This window comes from Brachyistius frenatus, unplaced genomic scaffold (genome assembly GCF_029030835.1).
Source record: "Brachyistius frenatus isolate BFR_SWC_R1_liver_20210118 unplaced genomic scaffold, ASM2903083v1 Contig_7, whole genome shotgun sequence".
In the NCBI taxonomy this organism is placed as follows: Eukaryota; Metazoa; Chordata; class Actinopteri; family Embiotocidae; genus Brachyistius; species Brachyistius frenatus.
The window spans coordinates 335,030-360,375 of record NW_027210606.1 but is presented as its reverse complement, the minus strand read 5'-3'; the positions used below and the strand labels follow the sequence as shown (position 1 = coordinate 360,375).

Below are 25,346 nucleotides of genomic sequence, written 5' to 3'. Positions count from 1 at the left end.
TGTTACAGAAGCTGAAACAAATCTTTTTTTTATTTTTTTTTATTCCTGAAAACATTTTTCAATTAGCAAATATAAACAGGTTAATTTCTCACCGGTCAAATACATGCATAATAGAGTGTGTTTGGGCTGCACTCACCTGTAGCTCTTTTCTTACACATTCATCAACTGTCAAAGGTCACAAACTGTGACAAAGCTTTCGGTTTAGCGGACTTTAACAGACTCAGTACAAGTAACCATTTTCTCTTCCTCTAACTGTTCAGGAACACTTTGCCTGGCAGGTGTTTTTTTATGGATTAACCACATCATTCACGGCCAAAATGAATTTATTTAAAAATTCATATGAACCCGAGGAGGGACAAACAATAGAGAACAAATGAGGGATAACATATGAATAACTGAACAGCAGCAAGCTACATGAGCTCTTTGTTCTGTTGAGAGCCCGAGGTAAACTATAAAACATCAATGATAAGTCACTGTTATAAGTTCAACTTATGGGTTATGGGACGCCACTAAAACAGACCTGGGCATTGTACGGCCCGCGGGCCACATCCGGTCCATTGGCTGTCCCTGACCGGCCCGCGTGAGTTCAATGGTAAATTAGGAATCAAACGTAAATAAGTGTACATCATGCATGTAATGTTCAGTAACCAAATTTACAGACGTTCCCCAAACATCTCACCACGTGAGCTAGTGGTCTGAACGTCCTGGCGTTACACGTAGCACAGACCTTAGAAAATAAAATAAAATTAATTGCCCACCCCTGGTCTAAAGTATTCATCATTTAATGATTAAACTGTGAAGGGAATACTGTTTTATTTTGAACATTTTCAGCAAACTTGATCACACTCTTGACACATCATTGACTTAAAAAACAATCTTAAGTTGTCAGTTGGTTGTAGCCATGTGCAGAGTGTCTGCCGTGCAGGAGTTTTGTGTCAGAGCTCAACAAACTTTTAACGTGAGAGAGCAGCTGTGAAACCAAAATGGCCTTTAAGTGCGTCTGAAACCTTTGATTCATCCTTAACAGTACAACAGAACACAATTGCTGCATAAATGTTCTTTCAAGTTTTTAGGACACCCAGAAAAGCATACATTCAGTCGAGATTAAACCTGATCAGAACTGTTCTGGATGGCAGATGTCCCACATCTGTCCCCTCAGCTGCGCTCTGCCTTAAAAAAAAAAAAAAAAACATCTTTTCTGTGCTTAATGAAAAACCTCGAATCTCGCCGCCGGCATTAATCACTGGCATTAAAAGCTTACAAAAAAAAAAAAAAAAAAAAATCCAGCCCACCCCTCTGCTGCTGTGTTTGTATAGGGGGTGGAGAAGTGTGGTGGAGGGTGTTGGAGCTGAAAAGCCCCCCTCGGTGTGTTAGGTGGCCAAGGTCCTGCCCGCACAAATTGGATTTTCTGCTCTCCAGTAGCTCAGCTGTTCACTAAGCATGATGTCACTCCAAATCTCTCTCTCTCTCTTTCGTGCTCTCTCTCTTGCTCTTCCTCCCTCTGGTCAGAATGAGTTTTAATTCAAATGAAATCTAGGTCAAGTGGGGGCCAGATGAGATTGTTTAACACAGTAATGCTGCCTGATGCTTCTGCTGCACAAAATCAAAACAGATAGGGTTGAACGCAGTGCGTGTGCAGTCATTTGTTTGTGTGTGTGTGTGTGTGTGTGTGTGTGTGTGTGTGTGTGTGTGTGTGTGTGTGTGTGTGTGTGTGTGTGTGTGTGTGTGTGTGTGTGTGTGTGTGTGTGTTAGGCTTGTGTGCAGAAGCGGTGCATCAGTTTGTGTGTGTGATGGTACAGTGAGTCACTGAATCTCATCAGATATCTGTGTTAGTTACAGCTCAGCGACCTCTGAAACTGATCTGAAGACTAAACTTCTCATGATTTTAAATAATAACACAAACTGTTGTTGTTGTTGTTGTCAGGTTTCTTGTTTTGCTGACTCTCTTAAATTGAGCATGAGGTCAGTAGTTTAATCTGTGCACTGGTCAGCATTACAGTTACTTCAATTCTTTTTTTAATTTGTTTATGAGTGTGTTTATCCTTTTCTGAAATAATTGAAAAGTGTTGGTTTCAGTGTTTCAGTGAAAAGGTGTGTTGCTCAATAGTTTTGTTGTTCATGAAAAGATACATCTGATTAAAATGTCTGTAATGTGTTACATGTTCTTATTTTTTATCTTCACTTGAGGAACATGTTGTCGAAACATATTTTGTGTTCTTTTCTGTTTACTGTAAGCAGTCCAAGAAACAACTTTATGGTGAAAACAAAAATTTTGAACATAAAAAGGATCGTGAAACTGTATCATGTGGTGAAAATTAATGTCCTTGTTTCAGTTCTGGACCTTTGGTTAATCATTAGGATATGACATCATGTGCAAAATGTTGATTTCAGGGATACATTTTTTTAGAGTAGCAGACTTGTGACCAGAATATTGCTGATTTGAAATTCTGGGAAAAATCTGAGTGGGGAGAGTCAAAACATGAACACTGTCACCTTCTTCATAGTGTGTTGCTGTCGTGCCCATGAGCAAGACATGGTGAGTGGTGCCAGAAAAAGACTGTGGTATCCCCTCCAATGTGTCCTGTAATTTTTGTTGCATTCTCTCATTTTAAGTCATCCTGTATGTCAACGTGATATTTCTATTGCTAAAACTAAGGGTGTCCAAAATAGAAATGATTCGTGCACTTCTAACAAGAATCTGCTCATTCACATTGTGTGGTAGTTTGCCAATTAGATGTAGATATTTACTTCATAAAATGGGAAATTTTTGCGCCTCGCGATGGTGCAAGGTCAGAGGCCAAGAGGGCAGATGAGATACAAATGTGCCCAGCAGTTGTTGAGGTCAGGAATAAAATGTTTGACTCTTCAGCAGGACAACAAGCTAATCATGACAAATCAATCTGTTACTGAAATCTAGCTTCTAAATACTGAGGATTTGTTTCTTGTTTTTGCGTGATAGGAAACAAGATATCTCTGTGTTTGGAATGTTTCCTCAGCCTTTAGAAGAAAAAAAGAAGTGATTTTCACCCTTTTTAAGGAAGTTAGAACAGATAAAGTCATAATGAAGAGTTATGGTTATTAGTTATTAGTTGTCGCTCTGAAAAAAAAAAGCGAACCCCCCCCCCCCCCACACACACACACACACACACACACACACACACACACACACACACACACACACACACACACACACACACACACACACACACACACGCTCTGTTTCACAGTTGTTTGTTGTACTGGCTCCTCATCCACGACATCTAGTTGTTTTTAATTTGGTATGTCTGTCCCAAACTAGGCCAAGTTTAGTAATTGAAAATAGTCTCCTTTTTCTTTAATAATGAGGTGCTGATAGACGACATGATCATGCTGAAGTTATGAATGTTGCAGAACCAAGCAGCACATGGCGCTGACTACAGACCAGCTAACAAGATTAGATGTCACCATCCTTTGCTTTCCATCTTCGTCCGGATGTTTCTTATTTGGTAGAACGCCTCATTTGTTCGGGGGATGTTTTCTTTTCTGTTACACAGTGGAGCCATTATGCTTCACTTTCCTGAAAAAAAATGCTAATGTAGATCATCGAATCCCCACGTCCCTTTGCAAAGAACTTGATTACCAGCGGAAGATTGGGCTCAGAGGCGCTGTATAAGGAGATAATGAAACAGACAAAGACCTCAGTTTCGAAGCTCTTTGACGCTAACGAGGAGATTCAGCATGTGATTGTTGACTCTTGTGCCACTGCAACAGAACTTCCCCATAATGTTGCTGTTCATGCTGAAATCTTACCATGTGCCACTCCGGTGATGAACTTGGATCCGCTGCTTGCAGCGACACAAAACAACTGGTCATCTGAGGATGGGTTTGATTTGACCCCTATCGCAAAGCGGAGTCGAGTGCAGTGTCTTCGCTAGTTTCTAACCAACGCATTTCTCATTTTTCCCTCTGGTGTCCATGTTTTTGCAGACACAGGGACATACAAACATTGAAAACATTGAAAACTAGAAGATTACAGTGTGAAAGATTATTATTGATTACATCAACCTTCTTAATCTTCACACAAGCAGACCCGTTTCCTCTGCAGAGGAGCATCCTTTCGGAATACGTCCCTGTATAACATAATCCGCCCGTACAACAGCAATCTGTCACGGTGAAAGCACACCTGGTTCCTAAAGCGAATAATAGTAGACTCTCTGATTCATTTATTTCATGTCACACCCAAAACACACCTGTGGTTGATTAAGAGACTAAATACAAAACTTATAAACCATAGAGTTCCAATTATTGACCACTAAACCATCAAGGGTGGATATGGACACGCCCTGAATGCACTTGATATTAAAAGACATCGGATAATAGGTAATTATCCTGCCTGTTCACTGAGTGTACTGCCCCACGTAAACAATCACCTCCCACTAAATCAGCATTAATTATAGAACATTACACCAGCCATGATTGTTTTCTTTTGTTCAGTTTAGAAAGTCTATTAAGGCTGGTTTTCACCGGTTGCAATGCCAGCTGTAGGAGGAGCTAGTTAGTGACCTTGCCTGTTCTTACCACATATTGCATGTTATGTTAAAGAGTTTGTATTATCTTCAGGTTCACAAAATCAGTAAAGAAGTCCCTTCTGCTTGCTGTTGTTTCCAAAAGAAAGTTTGTAATTGGTGGCAGTAGGTGAATGAGAAGGTGAATCGAGCTTAAAGTTTGACTAGGCATTGTGTGTTCACTCCAGATGAGTTGGTGTCCATTCGGTGGTGGCAACAATGTCAGCCAAAACCAGAAGAAAATAGTGAGAAATTCAAGGTGAGAGGCATGGCCGTTTGTCACCCTCTTCATTCTGAAAGGCTTCTGTTTCCAGTGAATTGCAAATTGCTGGCCTTTGAAAATAATTGGTGCACTGAAGCAAGATGGTCTTTAAAAGGCAAGGTCTCTGTCTCAGTAACAGTTTAAAACAGTTCCTTCTCCTCTATTCTTCTTCCCCCACGGCTGCAAGCTAACAGTTTAGATTATTTTTTATTTTTGATGTCAATAATTTGTTTCTCTGACTGAAAATATTTTTAAGAGAGGTTGATGAGCATGACACATGTTACCTAGGTCCACAGGCATCACAAAACTGCCTACAATTAATTTCTGACTTTCATCTTCAGTATTTTTTCTTTTTCCCTGAACTTTTTTGCAACCTTGTAGCACAATGAAAGACATGTACAGTCATGTGAAGAGGAACCTGTATTGGCCATAGAAATGAGAGGCTCTTGTCCTTTTGATGGGAGAGGAGAGAAGAATGCTAATTTTTTTGTGTCAGCAGAGTCAGATCAGAGGTCCGAAGGTACTTCAAAATTTAATACAAATTTTATTAGCTTCTTTAAAGAAAGCAGAATGAAAGATCCAGCAGAATGTAGTGGATGTGCTCATCATTGTTTTATCAGTAGGCTGTGTATTGACACAGTTCATGTGTCGGTGTATTGTTCTTGTGCAAAAGTCATACAAGAGGCCACGGTAAACAGAACAGAGACATTGACCTATTGCACACCCCATCTAGTCAAGTCAATCACATTTAATAATTTAGTGCTTTGAATTTAATTTCATCACAAAGACATACAAACTTTAATAGAGCAGAGATAACACAGTGACTGAAAGAGATGTGTCCAAAAGTGACTTAACCCAGGAGTGAGTCGTTGCGATCACACCTTTAGTTTGAGTTTTTTTTAGGCTGTGAACAAAAACTAAAAGACTCCATTGCAGCTGCTTTGCTGAAACAAATTTAAGGAGTCTGTCATCCAAGTTTAGTGATTTTTGGTAGTAGAGGTAAGTCCAAACAAATTGGATGTCCAGTCTCTCTCTCTGAATGTAAGACCACTCAATATTTTAATTTGTGCAGGTCATAATCAGATTATTATGTTCTTCAGTATGTTATATTAGGCTTGATTTTACAGCTACTAACATCCATGTATTCATATGAAGCATTTTCCTTCATATTGTCATGTGAATTTGATTAAGGCATAGAGAGGTCTATCAAAGAAAAAAAAAACAGAAGAATGATGTATATTGAGTCTATTAAATAATGAACAAATCAGTTGAAGAAATCCCCTTGTCTCCCCCCCCCCCCCCCCCCCCCCCCCCCCCCCCCCCCCCCCCCCCCCCCCCCCCCCCCCCCCCCCCCCCCCCCCCCCCCCCCCCCCCCCCCCCCCCCACAGAAAGTGGCTTTTGTTGTTTTGACTGTACCATAAACTCGGGGGATTTGAGTTTGTTCATCTTGTACTGTACATTCAGATTCAATCCTCAGTTTGATCAGAATGCTTCTGAATTTAGTTGATAGCAAATTCACATTTTAGCCATCTCATTGCTGTTATTTCTTCAAATGTTGCACTTTAAATCATCCCACTGTAAATCAGAAAATAAAGCAGCGGGGGCTTTCCAGTTCAGCATCAGTCCAGTGTGCATCCCCCTGTCTGTTTTTACATTTTTTGCTCCATCACTGTTTACCACTTTAGCAGGCAAGGTAATTGGCAGAAAATAATGTGCCACTCCCATTCGTTAATACCTCGCTAATCTCCATCCGCCTGCCCCCAACTACACCCCACTTTACGTACTCTATCATTTGCACAAATGCACAAATTCCCATATCTCTCCTTTAATTGTTTTCAATTAGCTTCTAGAACTTTTGTATGTCTGCACCTCCTTCTCCTCCGCCTTCCCTTCTCGATCTAACAGGGTGGCAAGATAGAGAGAACATGCAAAACCAGAAGGACACACATGTAAACGGTGTTGTGTGTTTATATTGGAGGTCAAAACAAAACAATTAACAGAAACAATAACTATAAATTCTGCAAAGTATGTAAAGGATCAATAGTACAGGGACTGATCAGAGACGATATTTCCAGGTGTTGTCACCAGGAGAGGAGCACAGAGGGTGAAAGGAAGCACAGAGACACATCTTTATCCTCCTTCCTGCTCTCCACCACATAATGAAATAATTAGATAGTTAGATGAGTAATTGGAATGATTCCTTTTTTTCTTTCCTCCCACTGAGACGTTTGCTTGGCTGCAGAAATAAGCAACGAGAACAGAAAAGGGAACAGATTCAGAGCAGCCTCACCACACCCATCTGAGTGTGCCTGTCCGAGTGCATTGTGGGGAAACGGGCCCAAATTTGCCTTGACCAATCGTTTAGATGTTCAAAGTCAGCCTTGCGTATACACTCTGTGTGCATTTCTCTGTACATTAGGAGAGGAAAGTAATTAATTGCACACGTTCAGTCATTCGTTGTTTGAGGTTAGGGGGTGATTTGTCAGCCAATCAGAGAGCTCGACCTAGTTTTTTCCTTCCCTTTCCAAGCCATGATGGTGAAATTACAGAAAGATAAAGTAAAACCTCCAAACCCACAGTCTGATACATGCAGTCATGGTCTGTGTCCCTATGTTGTGATGCTGTGTATTCTAATGCTGTGATGATTTCTTTTGTTGTTCACCTTCTGATGAGACACCACACAATTTGTATTGCTTTTAACAACATTTCTGCTGCATTAAGAAGTGTGCGTGCGTACATGCGTGTGCAATGGTGGTGTGTTAGTCACAGAAATAGCTGCCAGCACACATCAGCCTCCTTTGAGCTCATCACCGGATACTTCAGAGAAGTAGCGATGAGATGAGATTAGGGATTTGGTTTGCCGAGAAGCCGTCAGATTGAATTGACACACCATGTTTAGGTTGTGTCTTTGCTGCAGTTTGTTTGAGTCGCTGTGTTTTACCACGCCTTCGGCCAAACATGCACATATTTGCTATATTCATTTTCCTCCTCAGTCTCCAGGACACACACCTACACATGCAAACATACATACATTCACATAATAATATGCACGTACACACTCTGCACATAGTATGGCAGAGGTGGTTTTTACTCTTTGTAAACAAGCTTTTATATTTGTATTTGTTCTTGCTCAGACACGCAAAAATGGTTCAACTTTTCCACTGAAGTTTTTTTTTCCTGCAGAGACAAAAAAGGATTCAGTTGATCTTTCCACTGCTGTGATGTTTTTGATTCACGGCTCTCTTGCTGTTCTACTAGCTGTGTATCTTCTGTTTTTCAAATGGCATCGCCCTGTCAAGGAATTCATTTCAAAGGATAAATTAATAAAGACAAGAGTAAAATGATTTACCTATTTGCCATGCAAAGAAATCCTTTTACACCAAACTCCATTAATTATAAGATTATCAAGATACTGACATGAGGTAACAAATATTCCCAAATTGAATCCAAAACATATTGAAGCCATGTGAGTGATGACTGAGTATACTGAGTGTTTGAACATTAGGCCCCTCACAAAGTAAAGTCAAAGTTATTCTAACTACATCTACTGACACGCTAACATTTGTATGCGCTCTCAAGGATTTTTTTTTTCAATGTAAACAATTTCATTCAAAAGACTGCACACATATATCAAAAATACTGACCAGTTTGAGCACACCAGGGCAGATGATAAACTGTCAGACAGGTGGACGACAATGATACTTATACCAAGGTTAACTTTTTCAGAGAGAAATTCTTATATTTCGTCTCAGTGGTGCCTTATTAAAGCTTCCTTTCTTGCCTGTGTGCAGAGGGCCTGCAGCCTTGAAATCAGACACTTAATCTCCATTGAAGCACTGAGGCAAGGTCAAACTGAATTGTATTTCTTTATAGCAGTCAGGCAGGCATCATCCAGTCAAGCCAGACAGCTGGTCCTTGGACATGAGAACATAGCCATGAACCTCACATGAGACGAAAAACATAAACAATAATTCACTCAGAGAAGAGAGAGAAGCTTTAAAAATTCATTTTAGCATGATTTTTTTTTTTTTTCATTAGTTGTGGCTAACATGTTAGCCAATAACTGCACATTTAGCAGAAAGAGAGCAAAATAGGTATCCTTTAGCAGACACATTAAAGCGTAATACTAAATCTGCAATGGTCCATGAAGTCCTACAAAAATATTGCATTAGGCTGCAGTAAGTTTGACTTTTGTTTACTCTGACTGACATTTCAATGTGCACCTATGTGAACAAGCTTATGTTACTTGGTTTATGTGGTTTAAAAAAATCTGCATCATTTTGGTTATGTTGGTATGGATAAACAATGCATCAAAGCATCTGAAATCTGTGAAATGATAAATATCTAACGCTTCATATTTGAATCATGTGCACTGCGGGATATATTAGGCCTGTTCATGCTCCTTTGACTGGTGTGTCAAAATGGCTGCCCTAGTTATGATGACCATGCAGAGGAACATTCAGACATTAAAAAGATCCGCTACAAGATTAACCATAAATATCATTCTCTACTTTTTGCTACATTAGGCATACTACTGTATAGTGTCTGTGAGTTGAACCCAAATCACAGTAAATATGAAACGTGTGGAAAAATAGATTAGTTGGCCAGGAACTTTGTGTTTCAGTGGTTCTGGTCGCTCACTTGTCATGTGATATCCCCGTGTCATTCCAAATCCGAGACCCCTCGCCGCGTCTCTCATTGTCACCAGAATGGATCATGTGTTTCTCTGTGTGGAGGTTTTAATCAGGGTCAAAGTGCAAAGAATTACAGAGAATAATGTTAGACAGAATAGTTATTTTTACTTATTCTGTGGAAACTGCTGCAGCTAATTAGAACTACTGCAGTATAGAGAGCAAAGATCGCTGCAACATTGATCAGATGAAGTTCAGGTTCTGTTTTTTTTCAGGCATTCAACCATCTTAAAAACTGTCGCTGTGACTTTATTTTTCACAATATTCTAAATCTTTAGAGATAGAAATAATAAACATGTCCTGGTGAATCAACAGCCTTTCACAACAGCACTAACCAGAGTCAACTTCTTTGTCAAAGCTTCATGGAGCTCTTTTGGACATGTGGCACTCTGATCTGCTATTGTTGCTAATGTATGCTTACATGAAAAACTGGCTACAGAAAGAAAGGCCGAGCTTAGCTTCATTTTGCATGTATGTATTTTTTCAGAGGTTTTCAGAATTTGTACTGCACAGAAACAGACTATACACAGGTCTGAGTCAGGATGAGCGCAGGAGCTTGTGCTTGCATCAGCTGTTTAATTCATGCATCATAATTAATGGCTCATACATCTCTAGCAGACAAGTCACATCCAATCATATTAGTACAGCTATAGATGTCTTTATAGATACATTTGTCTACTGACACCTTCATCCCCAACTCTTTCCTAGTTTTTGTTTACATTTTCACTGTGTAGAGTTCCACTGTTTCTCCATTCAAACCTATGGTAATCCTGTGTTTTTGAAAGACAACCTAAAAAGAAATGGTTCTTGTCAGGTTGTCAATAGTAAAGACTTCAATGCAATGACCACAAACAGTGTCAGTTGTGAGGTGATAAGTTTACATGGCTCATTGAGCCTCTTAAATTCTCTCCTGCGTGTTGTTTCACTGTGAGCTCCATGTGTGGTCTGTCTGAATTGCATGTTGGATGGTCAAACCTTAACTTTGGATAGGAGGTGTCTATGTTAACCATTTACTATCAGACTTTTACACCTAAATGTCTACGAGGGCGTTTGTTTGATTTTTAAACTATATTGCATTTCTCCCTTTCACCTTTCCTCGTAACCATTCTTCCACTCTGCCTTCCAGTGTGATCCTCGTGATTAACTTTGGACATATTTGATTTCTGACATGATCGGACAGCACATATTAAGAACTGGTTCTGAGAGACCATAAGCCTGCCCCTCCTGAAACCCATACTCCTGTTAGGGTTAATTAGGTATTGATTTGATCAGGACCAAGCAAGGGGTCCTGTTCTTGAAAACAATTTCCCCTCGGGGATTAATAAAGTAAAGTAAATACCTACCTACCTACCTACCAAAAGGCTTTGGTCGTACAAAATTATTAATGGTCATGCAGCTCTATGTATAGCTTATGCCCAATGGTCACAAGAAAGCCAAATGCTGGTTCCCCTGAGCTGTCTCTCAGCGTCCCTGTTTTCCTTCCTTTGCTCCTCCCTGTTCATTATCAGATTGATTGTGCTGCTTCCTTCAGTGTCAGGTTCCTTTCCGTGGCTGTTGGAAATGGGAGAGATGTTGTTTCTTCCCATGCTTGCATGTGTATGTATGTGTCTGCGTTTTGATTTGATAAGCATACCCTGAATTAATTTTTTAGCAGCTCAGTTGCTCTCAACAGACACCAAAGCAGTGAAGCAGCAGCGGTGGAAGTGTGTTTTTCTTTTTTTTTTGTCCTTTAATGTTTCAGAGCACTACATGCTTAATTTCCCGAATGCCATGTTCACATTGAGACATAAATCTAGCATTTACTGATTATTTCTGAAAAGCTCTACAGTTGCGCACAATGCAAGAAAATAGCTGAATCTCCTCATGCTGTTTTTGTTAGCGCACTCTTAAAGCAATGGAAATCAGCGGATGACTTTAAGAGACTCACTCACACACAAAAACACACCTCCAATGAAAATCAAGATTTTGACAATGCAAAATGCAGTTTTTTTAAATGCTAGAAGGTGTCTCATGACCGAAATAAGCAATCAGTGCCATGGCTGAGCATTTCCACTCTGGAACTGCTGAGTAGGAGGGTGGAGATAGAGGCGGGGACTATTTGCATGTTTATAGCGGCACACGTATTGAATGACGGCAAAGGCATAGAGTTACACAGGATTTGTTTTTTCTAAATATGTAATTGTAATGAACAAAGATGAGTTTTTAGGGGTTTTAATCAAAGTCAGAAGAGGACCTGTAAATTGACAAAGTTGATGTATTTTCTCAGTTCAGACAAATACATGTGGTTACAATTGGATCAGGACTCATGAATGCTTTCTCTAGAATGCAGGTCAAAGTAGTATCATATTCTCACAAAGTCGTGAGTTTCTCCTTCATGTCTACAGGATACACATGAAGGAGAATGGTGCTACTATTATATAATGATTCGGTATTGTATTGTATTTTGTGAGTCTGTTTGTCCCAAATACACTGAGATAATCCACTCTGAAAAATATAAGTATTGGATATAGCCTAAAATTTGTTTCTCTTGGATGAAAAAACAAAAAAACAGACTGCCTGCAGGTGGCTCAGTGTCAGGTTACAGGCGTGTGTGTTTCCATAATCCACCTCTTTTTTTTTTATTATTTAAATTTGATTGTGTTACATCCTGCATCTACAGCAGTTTCTCAGTCCACAAGGCTTCATTGTGCCATCCATATGTTTACATATTCTAAGTTATTGGTTGTTGTGTGTCCTTTCGGGTGCACATGGATTAGCTTGATGTCTTGTGATTCCCTCCATGCTTTATGAGTGTATGTGTGAGTCTCTTAAGTGTGTGTTGCGCTGCTCTCGGCTGTGCTGCTGGACTCTGTGAAGTGAAATGAAGTGACACAATAGAGGTTTCAGCGATTGGGGACAGCTCTGTGTGTGTGTGAGAGAAAGAGAGAGTCTATATCCACGTGCATTTTTGTATAACACACTGACAGAATCCCAGATGCCATAATGTGTATTTGTGCGTGTGTGTGTGTGTGTGTGTGTGTGTGTGTGTGTGTGTGTGTGTGTGTGTGTGTGTGTGTGTGTGTGTGTGTGTGTGTGTGTGTGTGTGTCTCTCTTTACCATGTCATGCGAATGCTTTTGGGCCCAGAGTGTGTTCACTAACTGACCTGCATTTCTGGAGCTTTTTGCCTTTGGCTCAAGAGACTTTGTCGCTGTTATCTCATCTAGCCAATCACATCCCCTAATCTCATTTGTCCAATCAGATCGTCGATCTCATCTGTCCAATCACAGCTTTGGCCTTGCGGGGCAGTCATCCACTACTTTCCTCAGTCTGTTGCTGGAGATGCATTTATGACGGACTGTCCCTTTTATATATGAAAACACTCAATATCCAAATAGTACGGCACCTATGTAACTTTGACTTTAAGCACTGGTTTCTCACACTGGTGTGCTATAACCCTAATTATTTCCCCCCCTGACTTGAAAGGAGAGCTGCATTTTGTGCATACTGGCAGCTGCAGAGGAAGAAAAAATGGAAGCTTTTGAAAATTCTTTGAAGCTTCCATTTTTTTGTTATCAAAGCTGCCTTTGTAGGCCGCATGAATTTTGCATGTGCAGGTTTAAGGGAACTTTGTGATGTGGGTGTGGGTGTGGGCTAGTGTGTTTTTCCATCATATGCACTTCTCTGAAAATTTGGGATATAAGGAGCAAAGAGGGACAAAGAGGATGTTCGCCGCCCCTCTAGGTTAGAGCAGGTGAGGTGTTTTTGGCCAATTTAAATTGCTAAAATTAAAACATCTTGTCTAATTAGCCTTTTTAACTGTGACATGACAAGATTCACTTTCAAATTCCAGATATTACCCCTTTGTGAATGGACAATATATGTTTGGAGGATTTTTTTTTTTTAATCCAGTGCTGTAATTCATATTCTATGGCTAATTATTTTTCCATTTTTGTTAAATTGAGGGTATTGTCTTTATTTTTTGCAATAGTTTTCTCCATTGTCTTCAGCACCATTTTATGTGTGTGTGTGTGTGTGTGTGTGTGTGTGTGTGTGTGTGTGTGTGTGTGTGTGTGTGTGTGTGTGTGTGTGTGTGTGTGTGTGTGTGTGTGTGTGTGTGTGTGTGTGTGTGTGTGTGAACGATAACAACAAATTAAAAGTTGTTATCCTTTAGCTTTGAGCAACACCTGGCATTTGGATCATCAACACAAGCTAAAAGTGTAGTGATTAGTAATGAGGGATTTCTCTTTCTCACTCACTCACTCACTCACTCACTCACAAATGGATCGTACTGGCGTTACTACATGTCTAAGTCCGTAATTAAGATTGTACTCATTAATCTAAAACAAGCACGCTGAAGCAAATTGTCATACTATACTGAACAAATGTTACAAGTTGCTTCAGATAAACAAACATCTGCTAAATGAGTATATTGTGCTTAATATCACCTGTGAGCTTTAGATGCTGATCTCAAAATTGTATGCTCAAGCAGTTGTCATTTGACAAAGCTAGTCATGTAAACTCAGTCCATGCTGTGGGTCTCTTTGTTTCAGGTGTTGACTACAAACATCACATGATAAATAGGATGAGTTTACTTACAGTATGTTAACTTGACCATTTGATCCACTAGAATTTAGAGTCTGTATCCCCATTGTGTTAATCTGATGTAGATTTTAACACCATCAGATTAAAGGTGACTGTTGGTGTTGTGACCTCATGGTCGCAGTTTCATACCACTGCTCAAGTAAAGAGTCAAAACTACAAAATATGTGTGATCATCTTACCTATAATGGATCTGATTTCCTCAATAGAGTTATTGGACTGAAACTTATAAAACCGCTGCAGCGGTCCATGAATCCATGAATCTCTGACCTTCTTCCTATTGGATGCTTGTAATATTGGTGCTGTGGGAGCTGAAGAATTGTTGTCATGAGGCCAAGTGTATTATGTGGTGGTGGTAAATGATAAATGGTAAATGGTCTGTACTTGTATAGCGCTTTATGACCTTTTGGTCTCAAAGCGCTTTAACATGGTTTTTCCATTCACCCATTCACACACTAATGAGACAGATCACCATGCAAGGTGCTGCCGGCAGGAGAACATTCATACACCGATGGTTCACCATCGGGAGCAATTTAGGGTTCAGTGTCTTGCTCAAGGACACTTGGGCATGTCGACAGGAGGAGCTGGGGATCGAACCACCAACCTTTCGATTAGTGTGCAACCCACTCTGGTGGAGAGGAGGACACTAAAGAAATGATTATCCATATGGATAATCCTGACCACCCTCTTCGCCACTTGCTGCAGGGACAGCGGAGCACGTTCTCCAATAGACTCCTCCATCTCCTGTATCTGTCCTTATGACAGATACAGGAGATCGTTCCTGCCGACCGCAATAAGACTGTACAATAAATCACCACCGGCAAAATCAATCTCACAACAATAACTCTCTTGCACTGCTGTTTTGTATGTTGTTTATTCTAATTCATTGCACTGTTGTTTAGGTTTAGGTTTTGTTTAGGTTAGTTTATTTAATATTATTTATCTTATTTTATTGTATAGAATGTGCATTTGTTTTATGCTGCTATAACATAAAAATTTCCCTCTGAGGAATTAATAAAGTACACATCTACTGTATCTATCTATCTATCTATATATAGAGTAATACATTTCTATGCAGGCTGTGGTTTATCAATCTCGTTTATTGCTTCTATGTAAAATATGTGGCCTCAGACATTCACCTTCAGCACTGAGAGAAGTGGCAACACTTGAACTATGTGTGCACACGTATGTATGTGTCTGTGCTCTGCTAACCTTTTCATTCCCTGCTCAAAATGCACACACATTTACACGCAGGTGGACACTCGTCTTTGTCTCTGCTTCTCTCTGTCTGCCTCCATTTCCATTTAATGGAAGAAGAGGTGGGGCCTGGAGAGAAAAAAGGGGGGAGGGAAGGACGTGGTTTAAAATTACAATATGTATTTATGTTTCTCTGTATGCTGTTGCCAAGCAACAGCAGATCGAGGGTATTTACAGTTAATCAAAAGTGAGTGACATTAGCTTAGTGTATTATAGGTAAAGCGCTCATTTGCTTTAAGAGCTGGGAAGAAAGACAAATGTGTGTGTGTGTGTGTGTGTGTGTGTGTGTGTGTGTGTGTGTGTGTGTGTGTGTGTGTGTGTGTGTGTGTGTGTGTGTGTGTGTGTGTGTGTGTGTGTGTGTGTGTGTGTGTGTGACTGTGTGTGTGTGACTGTGTGTGTGTGACTGTGTGTGTGCTCATGTGCACATGTCTTTTGTACATATTGTGTGTATATGCATAATAAGTGCTCACTGAGCCTCATCTTTTGTGGGTATTTCGGTGTGATTCTTATTGTATGTTTTGTGTGTGCCCAAAAAGCCTTTGTTTTCTGTGCTCTCACATCATTGTATGTGTGCTCACAAGAACTTCAATGCCATTGTCTCAATAGATGCAATATGTGTGTGTGTGTGTGTGTGTGTGTGTGTGTGTGTGTGTGTGTGTGTGTGTGTGTGTGTGTGTGTGTGTGTGTGTGTGTGTGTGTGTGTGTGTGTGTGTGTGTGTGTGTGTGTGTGTGTGTGTGTGTGTACACAAAATAATCTAGTTTTTTTTATTATTGCAGAAAACACAAAAACATGTTTGTTTATGACCATTAATTCACCAAATGATTTAAGATTACAAACTGCTCTGTGAAGCTATTTTTGGATTTTGTTTCTGTTTTTTGTTGCTGCTGGATGAAAGCAGTGGAGGCTGTGCATCAGCAAAAATATGCCCTGGGGGAAAAACACTTTGTCATCAGGTTCCTCCCTTCAAAAGATACAATAATTGTTCATTTTTTTTTTTTTTTTTTCAAATGGTTTCCTTTTGTAGATGTTGCATTTTGAAAACCAATGCAGTAGTTATTTTATCATATGTTACAGTATTTTAGGGTTATCATTCATTGTTTTGATGGTAAACATGTCAGCTGGCATTAACATCATATCTCCTCTCTTTTTTACAGGCTTTGAAAGCATCTTGGAAGGCTTGTTTGGACCGGGACTAGTCAAAGATATCACCCTTTTCCAAGGTAAATAAGGTGTTGTTTTTTTGTTCAGTTGTTTAGAAGAACTGCGATTATTTTTGATTTAGTCCTCCTTTGAATTTACCTTTTACATTTTGCTCAGTAAAAGCTAAATAAGTACATACAACAGGAGATCAACTCTCAGTTTATATCAGTGTTCTCAGTGGGAGACAGTATGGATATTCAAAAATACATAAAAAGCAAAAACATCTCCCCACTGATCTTTCATAAAGACATTTATTGCCACACTTGCAGAATTGACACTGCTGCAAAAAATACTTATAATGCAAAACAATATGATTAATTCTTACAAAAGCCATCTTTAACTGACAGATGTCACCTAACAAAGCAGGGGAAGGACAAAAAGTTGCTGCCCGGACTAGCTGAGCTTGATGGTTTCTCTTGGTCTCTTTTACTGACTGTCTTACAACTATATACCAAGCAGAGATGGTCTGATTGGCACAGTATGCAAAGTGTCTAAAATGCACCTGCTATGGCAGTTCACAGTCAGAGCATTACCAACAGAAACTGGCCTCCAGTATAACCAGTCTGTCTGGCATGGTTTGCATCTTTGCATGTGCCTTTTGTTTTGTTTTTAAATCTTAAAACAATGATTTTCCTCTCACTCATAATGGCCATTAAAATTCCCCTCTGACAAGCTTTCATTGGAGGTGATGAGGGATGAATTCCACAGTCCTTGTTTTGTGTAAAGGTGGATTTTAATGTTTATATGATGAGGCTTTAGAAATCTGAGTTTGTCAAATAAAGTTAAGCGGTGTCTTAGTAGTTGAGGATGAAATTCTGTCTTTGTGTTTCTGAGCTGTCACACCACACCCACTTGATTTTAGCACTGATTGCAGAGGTTTTATTTTAACTTGTGGAATGTGTTTTTACACTAGTCATGGACAGGGGACAGATATAACACTATCCATAGAGCCGTGAAAATATTCAAGACGGTGATGTACAAACAAAATCTGGATCTCAGAATACTAAAATAATTGTGTATGTTTTCTGTCATGTATCCTGTCATTTATTTATACGCAAGTCATTTTGCAATGAACAGTGCTTAGGGGAATACCAACATGTGTTATTTAGGCAGCATTGAGCCCATGAGCACTGAGGAAACAAACTCACCAAAGCTACCAATCCGAAGGGTTTCCTCTGAGTGGCACAAATCAAATATGGATGTCATGAGAATAAAAGAAATGAAGACCACCTCAACAGCCACATCTCTCTCTCCTCCTCTCCGTCTCTTCCTCTCTTTTTCTGAGAAACAAGGTCAACATGGCGTCCTGTAGTCATGTGACCCATCCCCCACCAACTTAAGGCATTTTTAGAATATTTCTGGCATGTCTACGTCATTTTCTCTCATGCATTACACTTCCACACGTACACACTCGCATAAACTCTCTCCAAGTAAAACTGCCACTTGCTCATTCAGAGCGACAGACGGTGACATTACTAGACATCACTAGATTTCAAAAACAGCATAACAGTTACACTTTATGACTTGAAGGAAAAACAAAGCTGCGTATCATAAATTATTTTCCCTCAAAGGGCTCCCATACTCCTCCATTAGTGATTTCCTACATTCCCCAGATTTCCCTGTGGCACTCTGTTTAGAAAAAGGGCACATGCTTGCTTTTGCAACAGTCAGTGAGTCCTTCTTCAGCTATAAAGAGTGAAGGTAATTAATTACACTTTTATAGTTGTATATTTACAGTGCGTTGTCTGACCATGGAACCACCTCTGTGGGAGTGTGTGTGTGATTAAAATCCAACTTGAAGTGTATGTAGTGTTTCTGTGTTGCTTTGTGGTCCGTTTCATTTTGTGGGTGCATAAATCGGCTGCTTTGCAAACGATTGATTTCTGCTGTTGAAAATGTTAAAGGTCGATAACTGCGATTAAGAAAGAAATCTTTGCTCTGTGATTCTGAGCAAATGATGCTAAAGCCTGATGTTTACAGTAGATATTGATATCAGAATCCATAATACTGTTTGAGCAGCTGTCCTCAGTAAACGTAAAAAAATATATCAAACAACAAAATTGACACTTTTTTTTTCACTTAACCATAGCCATAGACTGTTGAACACAAACACACTTGTAAGCACATGAACAGTGCTGATGATGTGTAAACTCTGAGACTTGCAGATATATTATTGTATTCCATTTCTCCCACAGAAAAAGACTGATTTCAACTGTTCGTAACAAAGATAAGACTATTTGAAGTGTTTTTGTGATATTGGATCAACAGTGCAGTGCTATGACAGATGTTTAAGTCTGAGCCCCCCGTACACCAATCATTTTACTTTTCATCTTTTCATACTGCTGTCAGAGTACCATTTTCCTTGTCTTTGTCATTCAAAGGCTCACATGTAAACAAATGTTTCTCCTTTGTATGATGTTTGAGAAACCAGGTTGCTGCAGAAGCAGTAAGCTGATTAATTAGGGGCAGGTAAACAAACACAAGCATACAGATTCATTTAAACAATGTCAATATCCTCCTCATTTTCACAAACTTGCACACACACACACACACACACACACACACACACACACACACACACACACACACACACACACACACACACACACACACACACACACACACACACACACACACACACACACACACACACAAACGTTGACAGGTGTAAGGGTGGGGGGGTCAAGCTGGCAGTGGGACTGGAGCTAATTGGTGCTTTTCCAGGGATGTTGTAAGTGGTATAACCGCAGGGTTGAAACACAGCTCACCTTTAGCCGTTTCGTTACAAGACACAGAGAAAGAATAGGAAAGAGAGCGAGCAGTGACTTGTATGCTTCTCCTTGTTATTTATGACAATAGCAGAAGATGTCAGTGTTTTTAAAGGCGCGTATATCTGTTATTTTTTTCAAATTTTAGTTCCTCAAAAGGCAGGCTTAAAGGCTAAGAATCTCTAGTGGTGAACTTGTTCTTTGTTGCAACAACAAGGGATATAGGCCTGAACATACTCAGGGTGTGGTCAGTACCCTGTGATATTACTGTTGAGTGAGGTGAAACTGACTCAAACCTTTCAAGGGGACAGTCAAACAAGACACGAGCACAGGTCTCTCAACCTGTATTTTCAATAGTAACATTTTAACTCCGAAATTATATTTCGTACATTTTTACGTGGCATGTGTCAAAGATAGTAGGCAGCAATTTTCTTCACTGATTACTGATTTGATATTAACTGTAAGTGATTGCATAACTCAAACAAATTGGATTATTAATTTTCTAATCTTACGAATGAATGGGTGGATGGATAAAACATCAATACATGATCTACTAGTATGTTACCTGAAATAAAAGCAAGACAGATAAATCTGCCTGGATTATTGCAGATACAGCCATATTTATATGTATGTATGTATGTATGTAAGAAGATATGACTGCACAATTATTTTTTGGGAAATTGGATTTATTACATTTGGTTTGAGAGTACTGTTAATTTTACACTTTAAAAGAATTGAGAGAGAAATACATATGAATTGATCCTGTCAACATTGTTTTGTTTATTTAGTGGAATTCTGTTAACATTATGTTGTCTGATTGTAGTATTTATAAAACAGATTTTGAATACTCTGAAAATCAACCATTTCACCCTCAAAAATGAAAGAAAGATTTTTTTTTTTTTTAAAAGACATTTCCTCTCAAGATTAAAACGTTTATGACTTAAAAATATTAAAAAGAGTTCACATAATAATTTATAATACTTATTTTTGTGCAAGGACTGCATATTCATAAGCACAAGCGCCTGCACAGGAAATAATTAATAACAGCGTTATTGCCTTCTGGTTGCAAATTCAGGAGAGCCATAAAAAGAGATATATTAACATATTTAATAGGATGGGAAACATACATATGAATATCAAAACAACCTTTCTGTCTTTACCCTATCAAGAACAGATGGGTTTTAATTTCTTAAATTAATTGTTCCAGTGTGAACAATTCTACTGAAAAGTAACCTCAGATTTCACACTTTAATGTAAAGTGAAAGCTCATGATTATATTTCACCATCCTCACTGCTGATAAAACACTTTCACCTTGGCCTCAGGTTGTTTTCTTAGCTGCTGAAAAGGTGACATTTGGAGTTATGAGGTTTTGATGTGGCATACTATATGCTGTATGTTCACAGTATATTGTGCCGATATTGATTTTGTTCTTGAGTTTCTGTGTTCTCTGTCTCTTTGTGGAGCTGACTCAGACTTCTTTCTCCTCCTCCTGTCTGTAACCTACTCCTTCATTTTCTTACCTCCTCAGTCCTTCCTCTGTTTCACTGCATCTCTTCCTCTGTATATGTCCGTCACTCTCTGGCGATGTAGTTTCAGGCTGAACTGAGGGATTTCAATGCAAGTGTAGCACCATGGCAACAGCTCAGCTGTAACCGGTCTCCTCACTCTTTCTCAGAACAGAAGGTGCTATGTTGTTAAAAAGCATTTACATTTTGATGGATAAAGACTCGCCCGTGTAGCCACTGAACTGAAATAGACTTCAGTGAACATGAACTGACAGTTGACATCATCTAAATCACAAGACCACAAGCACAGCAAAATATTGGTAAGAGGAACTATTGATCAGTAGTACTGAGTGCTGAGATAATTGGTTGTTTTAAAGGGGCGACATCATTCTTTTAGTTTTTTTCTGTCTGTTATATACTGCCATGATGTCAGAACTGTGTTAAACGTTATCAGAATTCTAAACTTGAAGTGAATGTATGTAAAGTAAGTAAGTCTCAGCTTCTATGTCCTCATCAAATTGACCTCAGAACATTTTCACATGCCCTCTAACTGTCCATTCTGTAGCCAATTAAACAAATTCATATTTTGAGTAAAAATAAATCAAAAAAGTGAAATCTGACAAACTATTGTTTCTTGTCCTAACATTTGAAGCTGACAGAGGTCTGTTCAGGAGTCAGTTTCCAGAAGCTGTCCAGACATAACAGTCGACTTGTCGGAACAGTGATCTTTAACAGACAGGGGCTAAAACAGCTTGTTGAGGTTGAAGTGAGGAGGGGTGCATAAAGGGCTGTATACGATTAAAAAAAAATGAATTCGAGTTTTCAAATGTGGATTTAGAGTTGGGTCAAATACCTACAGAAGCAGATGTTCTGCCCACTCTTCCACCTGGATAAGAAAGACAGGAAAGCTGTGGGGAGAGAGGAGGCATCAGTGCATTTCTTCATCAGGCTGAACTTGTGCAAGAGAATGCAGCCTTGGAAAATGCTAATTAGATATTTGCACATAGGGCTTTAGGACATGAATACTTAAGACTTATTTACCTGCACTCTCTCTCACACACACAGAGGCCTTCGTGCAGTGTTTGTGGTCTTTAGGCAACGAGTTACTCGATAGAAAATTGAGCTTATCTGTCAGTCACAGGTGCGGTTCATTTTTACACAGTACACTTGACATGTGAAGTTAGTCATCGTTGGAATTTAATCATTGGCTCTAATTAAAAGTGAATCATTTTAATGCTGTAGATGCTATTGGTTGTGGTCCCTCAGCTGTCAATCTCTGCAGGCTTGACTGGATGTTAAATGAAAACAGACGGTGTGTTGGGACCTCTCCACTGAGTCATATACACCTCATTCTGGTTTTAAGATTCAACCTGTATATGAATATTTAAGATTAATTATTGCAAGTTGTGCAAATGCAAAATATGAACCTACAGTTGAAAACTGAACAGGAAAAAAACTAGATAAAAAGGTTTGCCTCTTGCTTTAGTAATATGCTTCTTAACTACTCGACCTAAAACGTCCATTCACGACTACAATGTTGGGACATGCTGAGGATTATGGGAGGTGGCGTTTGTCATGATTTAACCTGGTACTTTCTATCTTTGACTCTGATACAGACTGCGAGCCAGAGGAAGTGTCTGACTGGTCCTTCGATGAAAACTGTCTCTTCTGCTGCTTGAGACGTGAGAAAGTCAAGGTAGGAGGCATTGCAACACTTTTGTCTCCCCTTCACACAACATCCTCTCATTGTAATTAAATGGCTTTAATGTCATAACTGTCAGAAACTATTGGGTGTTATCACTTTAGCCTCACTGCATAAAGGTCCTGGGTTCAAGCTGACCAGCTCTGTTAGAAGTTTGCAAATTCTCCCCATGTTTAAAGACGTTTTTCTTTCTCTGAAAAAAAAGCATGTTGGGTATTAGCCCATATTGCTCCTGCCATTGTCCTTTGCTCAGCATGTAGGTTTAGTCTCAAAGTGGAGGCACAATGAAGTATGAGTCAATTCTGCAAACAGTTACACTAAAGTTGATTACATAATAATAGTAGTAATAAAGGTTAGAAATTGCAGTATACCTCCGGCAGCCTTTTCTAAAAAAGTTTGGTAGTTTGAACTCAGCCTGCAAGTTTATTCCTAAATATTGGGAAGAAGTCAGCAGGCAGTCATCTTAGCATAAAGACCGGACTCCCTGTGAATCCTCATCTTGTACATTGCTGTTTCACCATGCCTTTTGGCATCTCAATGATACATTTTAGGCGTTACCTTTTTTGTCCGTTTCCACATTGGTCATTTCTTGAAACATTTTGTAAATGGTTGAAACAAACAGTGTCCTGGTTTATACTCTACACCAAGTTGAAAAGTTCTGAGACACCTGTACTGCTCCTTGGAATAAACGGAATAAACTGTGTATACATTTTGCAATAATCAGCAAAATATATCTACAAAAAAGTCAAGAACTCTGCTTTGCTCGAAGGACTGCATAATTCATTTTTATTGCAAGATGTACACTTTTATCTAAGGCTTACAGTAAAAATCTAAAATCCCTGAATGAAATATAAAGAGAACGTATTCGATGTACAAGATATATAGTAGAACAAACATGTTCAGTGATTTCACTGCTATTGTTCTGTATGTGATGATAAATTCTGCACTGGGGGATGAGAACATTTCCCTCTAATGTTGCAAACATTTTCAAAACAATACTAAATGAAACTGCATTTCCATTATATCTCTCCTTATGTAAATTGTGAATAATAGAGATGAATGCTGCTTTCTGCTTAATACAGCACTTATGTTACTTTTGTGAATGAGTTCCTTTTGCTACAAGTTCTGTGTTTTTGTCTGCTGCCAGTTTTGAGCTTTCTATTGAAAGCACCACGTTTGTCTCCTCTCCTGCTGCACTTCTTGTTATTTGTGTTGTTCAACCATCGTGGTCTTGACCCCGATTTAGCTTATGAAAGGAACGCGACATAATGATTTGGAGGTGAATGTGTGCATGTAAGTGAGTGTGTGTGTATGTATGTGGAACCAGGAGGCGGATGGTGACATGGGTATAAATTAGTGAGACTCCCACAGCAGCAGAGAGGCCCGTCCCACTTCAGAGTTTCTCATCGACTACGAAGCGTTCAGAGCCATTGCAGTGCTTCCTTCTGTTTATGCTGCTTTGAAGAACGTGTTCATGTGATGGAGCCATTCAATGTTACAGACCTCCTCTCTACTGAAAAATAAAGAACAAAAAGAGCAAAGATGTCGTGGGTGCTGAACGGTCCCTGCACGACTCCAGATGGGGTCCCTTGTTGCAAAACAATTACATGCTGCTTCTGATCTGTTGATTAAACAGTCTAAAACTTGATGCTTACTTACCTGTCCCATAACTTTTAACCATGTTGGCTGGTTTTCATGAATTATTTTTAGTTGTTTTTGGTCTTTAGCCTTTAACTGATTGTAGATGGTAGGTCAAATGGTTTTGAATTTGTTTACCATTCACCTTTATTTTAACATCAGTGTAAGTTCACAGAACAAGGGTTTGAAGGAGCCAATGAGGAAAGGGAAGGAAGTTAGGAGGGGGCGTCCTTTCCTCTGTCATCAATTGTCGCTTGTTTTTCGACTTGACCCATGTCTGACCTCCGAGGTCAGCCATCTGTCTCCTCAAAACATTCCTGCTTCACCGCCCCCCTCCTCCATCAACCCCCATCTGCCCCTCCCTATCTCTTGTCTCCATTTTCTGTCTGTGCCTGCTCATGCTAATATGCTAACAGCGATCGTGTTGTCAAAACTCGCTTCTGCATTTAATACAGTTATTACAGGTAAGACTTGAATGGGACAACAACCAAAACAAAACAAAAAAATCAAAATCAATAGCTAGAGCAAAATCAATTAAACAAGGCCTTGCAGGGATGATAGGAGATTTTTTTTAACAGTATTTTCTAAATCATCAATAATTATCTTAGCCACTTATAGTGTGTGAATCATGGCATATACAATAGATTTATTATTATTTACGGAGGCCTTAATTGTATTTTTTTATTCTTACTCAAATACAATTTTCTCCTTTATCCATGTGTTAGGGTTTTGAACGCTCTCTCTGTCTCATCATTATTACCCTCTGCTTGTTTGTGAAATGCCAGAGGAGCTTCAGTGGGCCGGAACCATTGATCTGAAGCCATGCAAACTGCCAGCAGAAGAGAGAGGGAGAGAGGGAGGGAGGGAGGGAGAAAGCTTTAAAAACACATTCTCATCTATGTTGCTTTGTCTTTTACCATTAATGCACACAAACACATATACATGCTCAAATTCCATGTTTATTGTTTTAAAGACAATGGCAACACACTCATTACAACCGACAACCACAACACACATTAACAGTGGTTTTAATCCCTTTGCCGATTTAGAGGCTGAATTCGCTTCCCCATTTAGCTGTGGAGTGTTTTCATAATCATCTTTTGTTGGCAGAACAGGTCCAAGACCTCCATATCCTGAAGGAGCCGTTTGATTGGCTGTCAGCCTGAAAAAGCCCGCCTTCAATCTCAGCAGAGAAGTG

At 39.4% G+C, this 25,346-nt stretch overlaps 1 protein-coding gene across 2 annotated transcripts in view; it reads left to right on the top strand.

Annotated features, from left to right (window-relative positions):
- The window catches only part of lcor (ligand dependent nuclear receptor corepressor), a 69,722-nt gene that overhangs the window by 25,798 nt on the left and 18,578 nt on the right, over positions 1 to 25,346 (top strand). For both annotated transcript variants that reach the window (XM_069689465.1, XM_069689466.1), the window contains exons 2-3: positions 16,489 to 16,554; positions 22,425 to 22,504. In XM_069689465.1, coding sequence (XP_069545566.1) covers positions 16,489 to 16,554; positions 22,425 to 22,504 — 146 coding nt within the window. The remainder of the gene's footprint in view (positions 1 to 16,488; positions 16,555 to 22,424; positions 22,505 to 25,346) is intronic.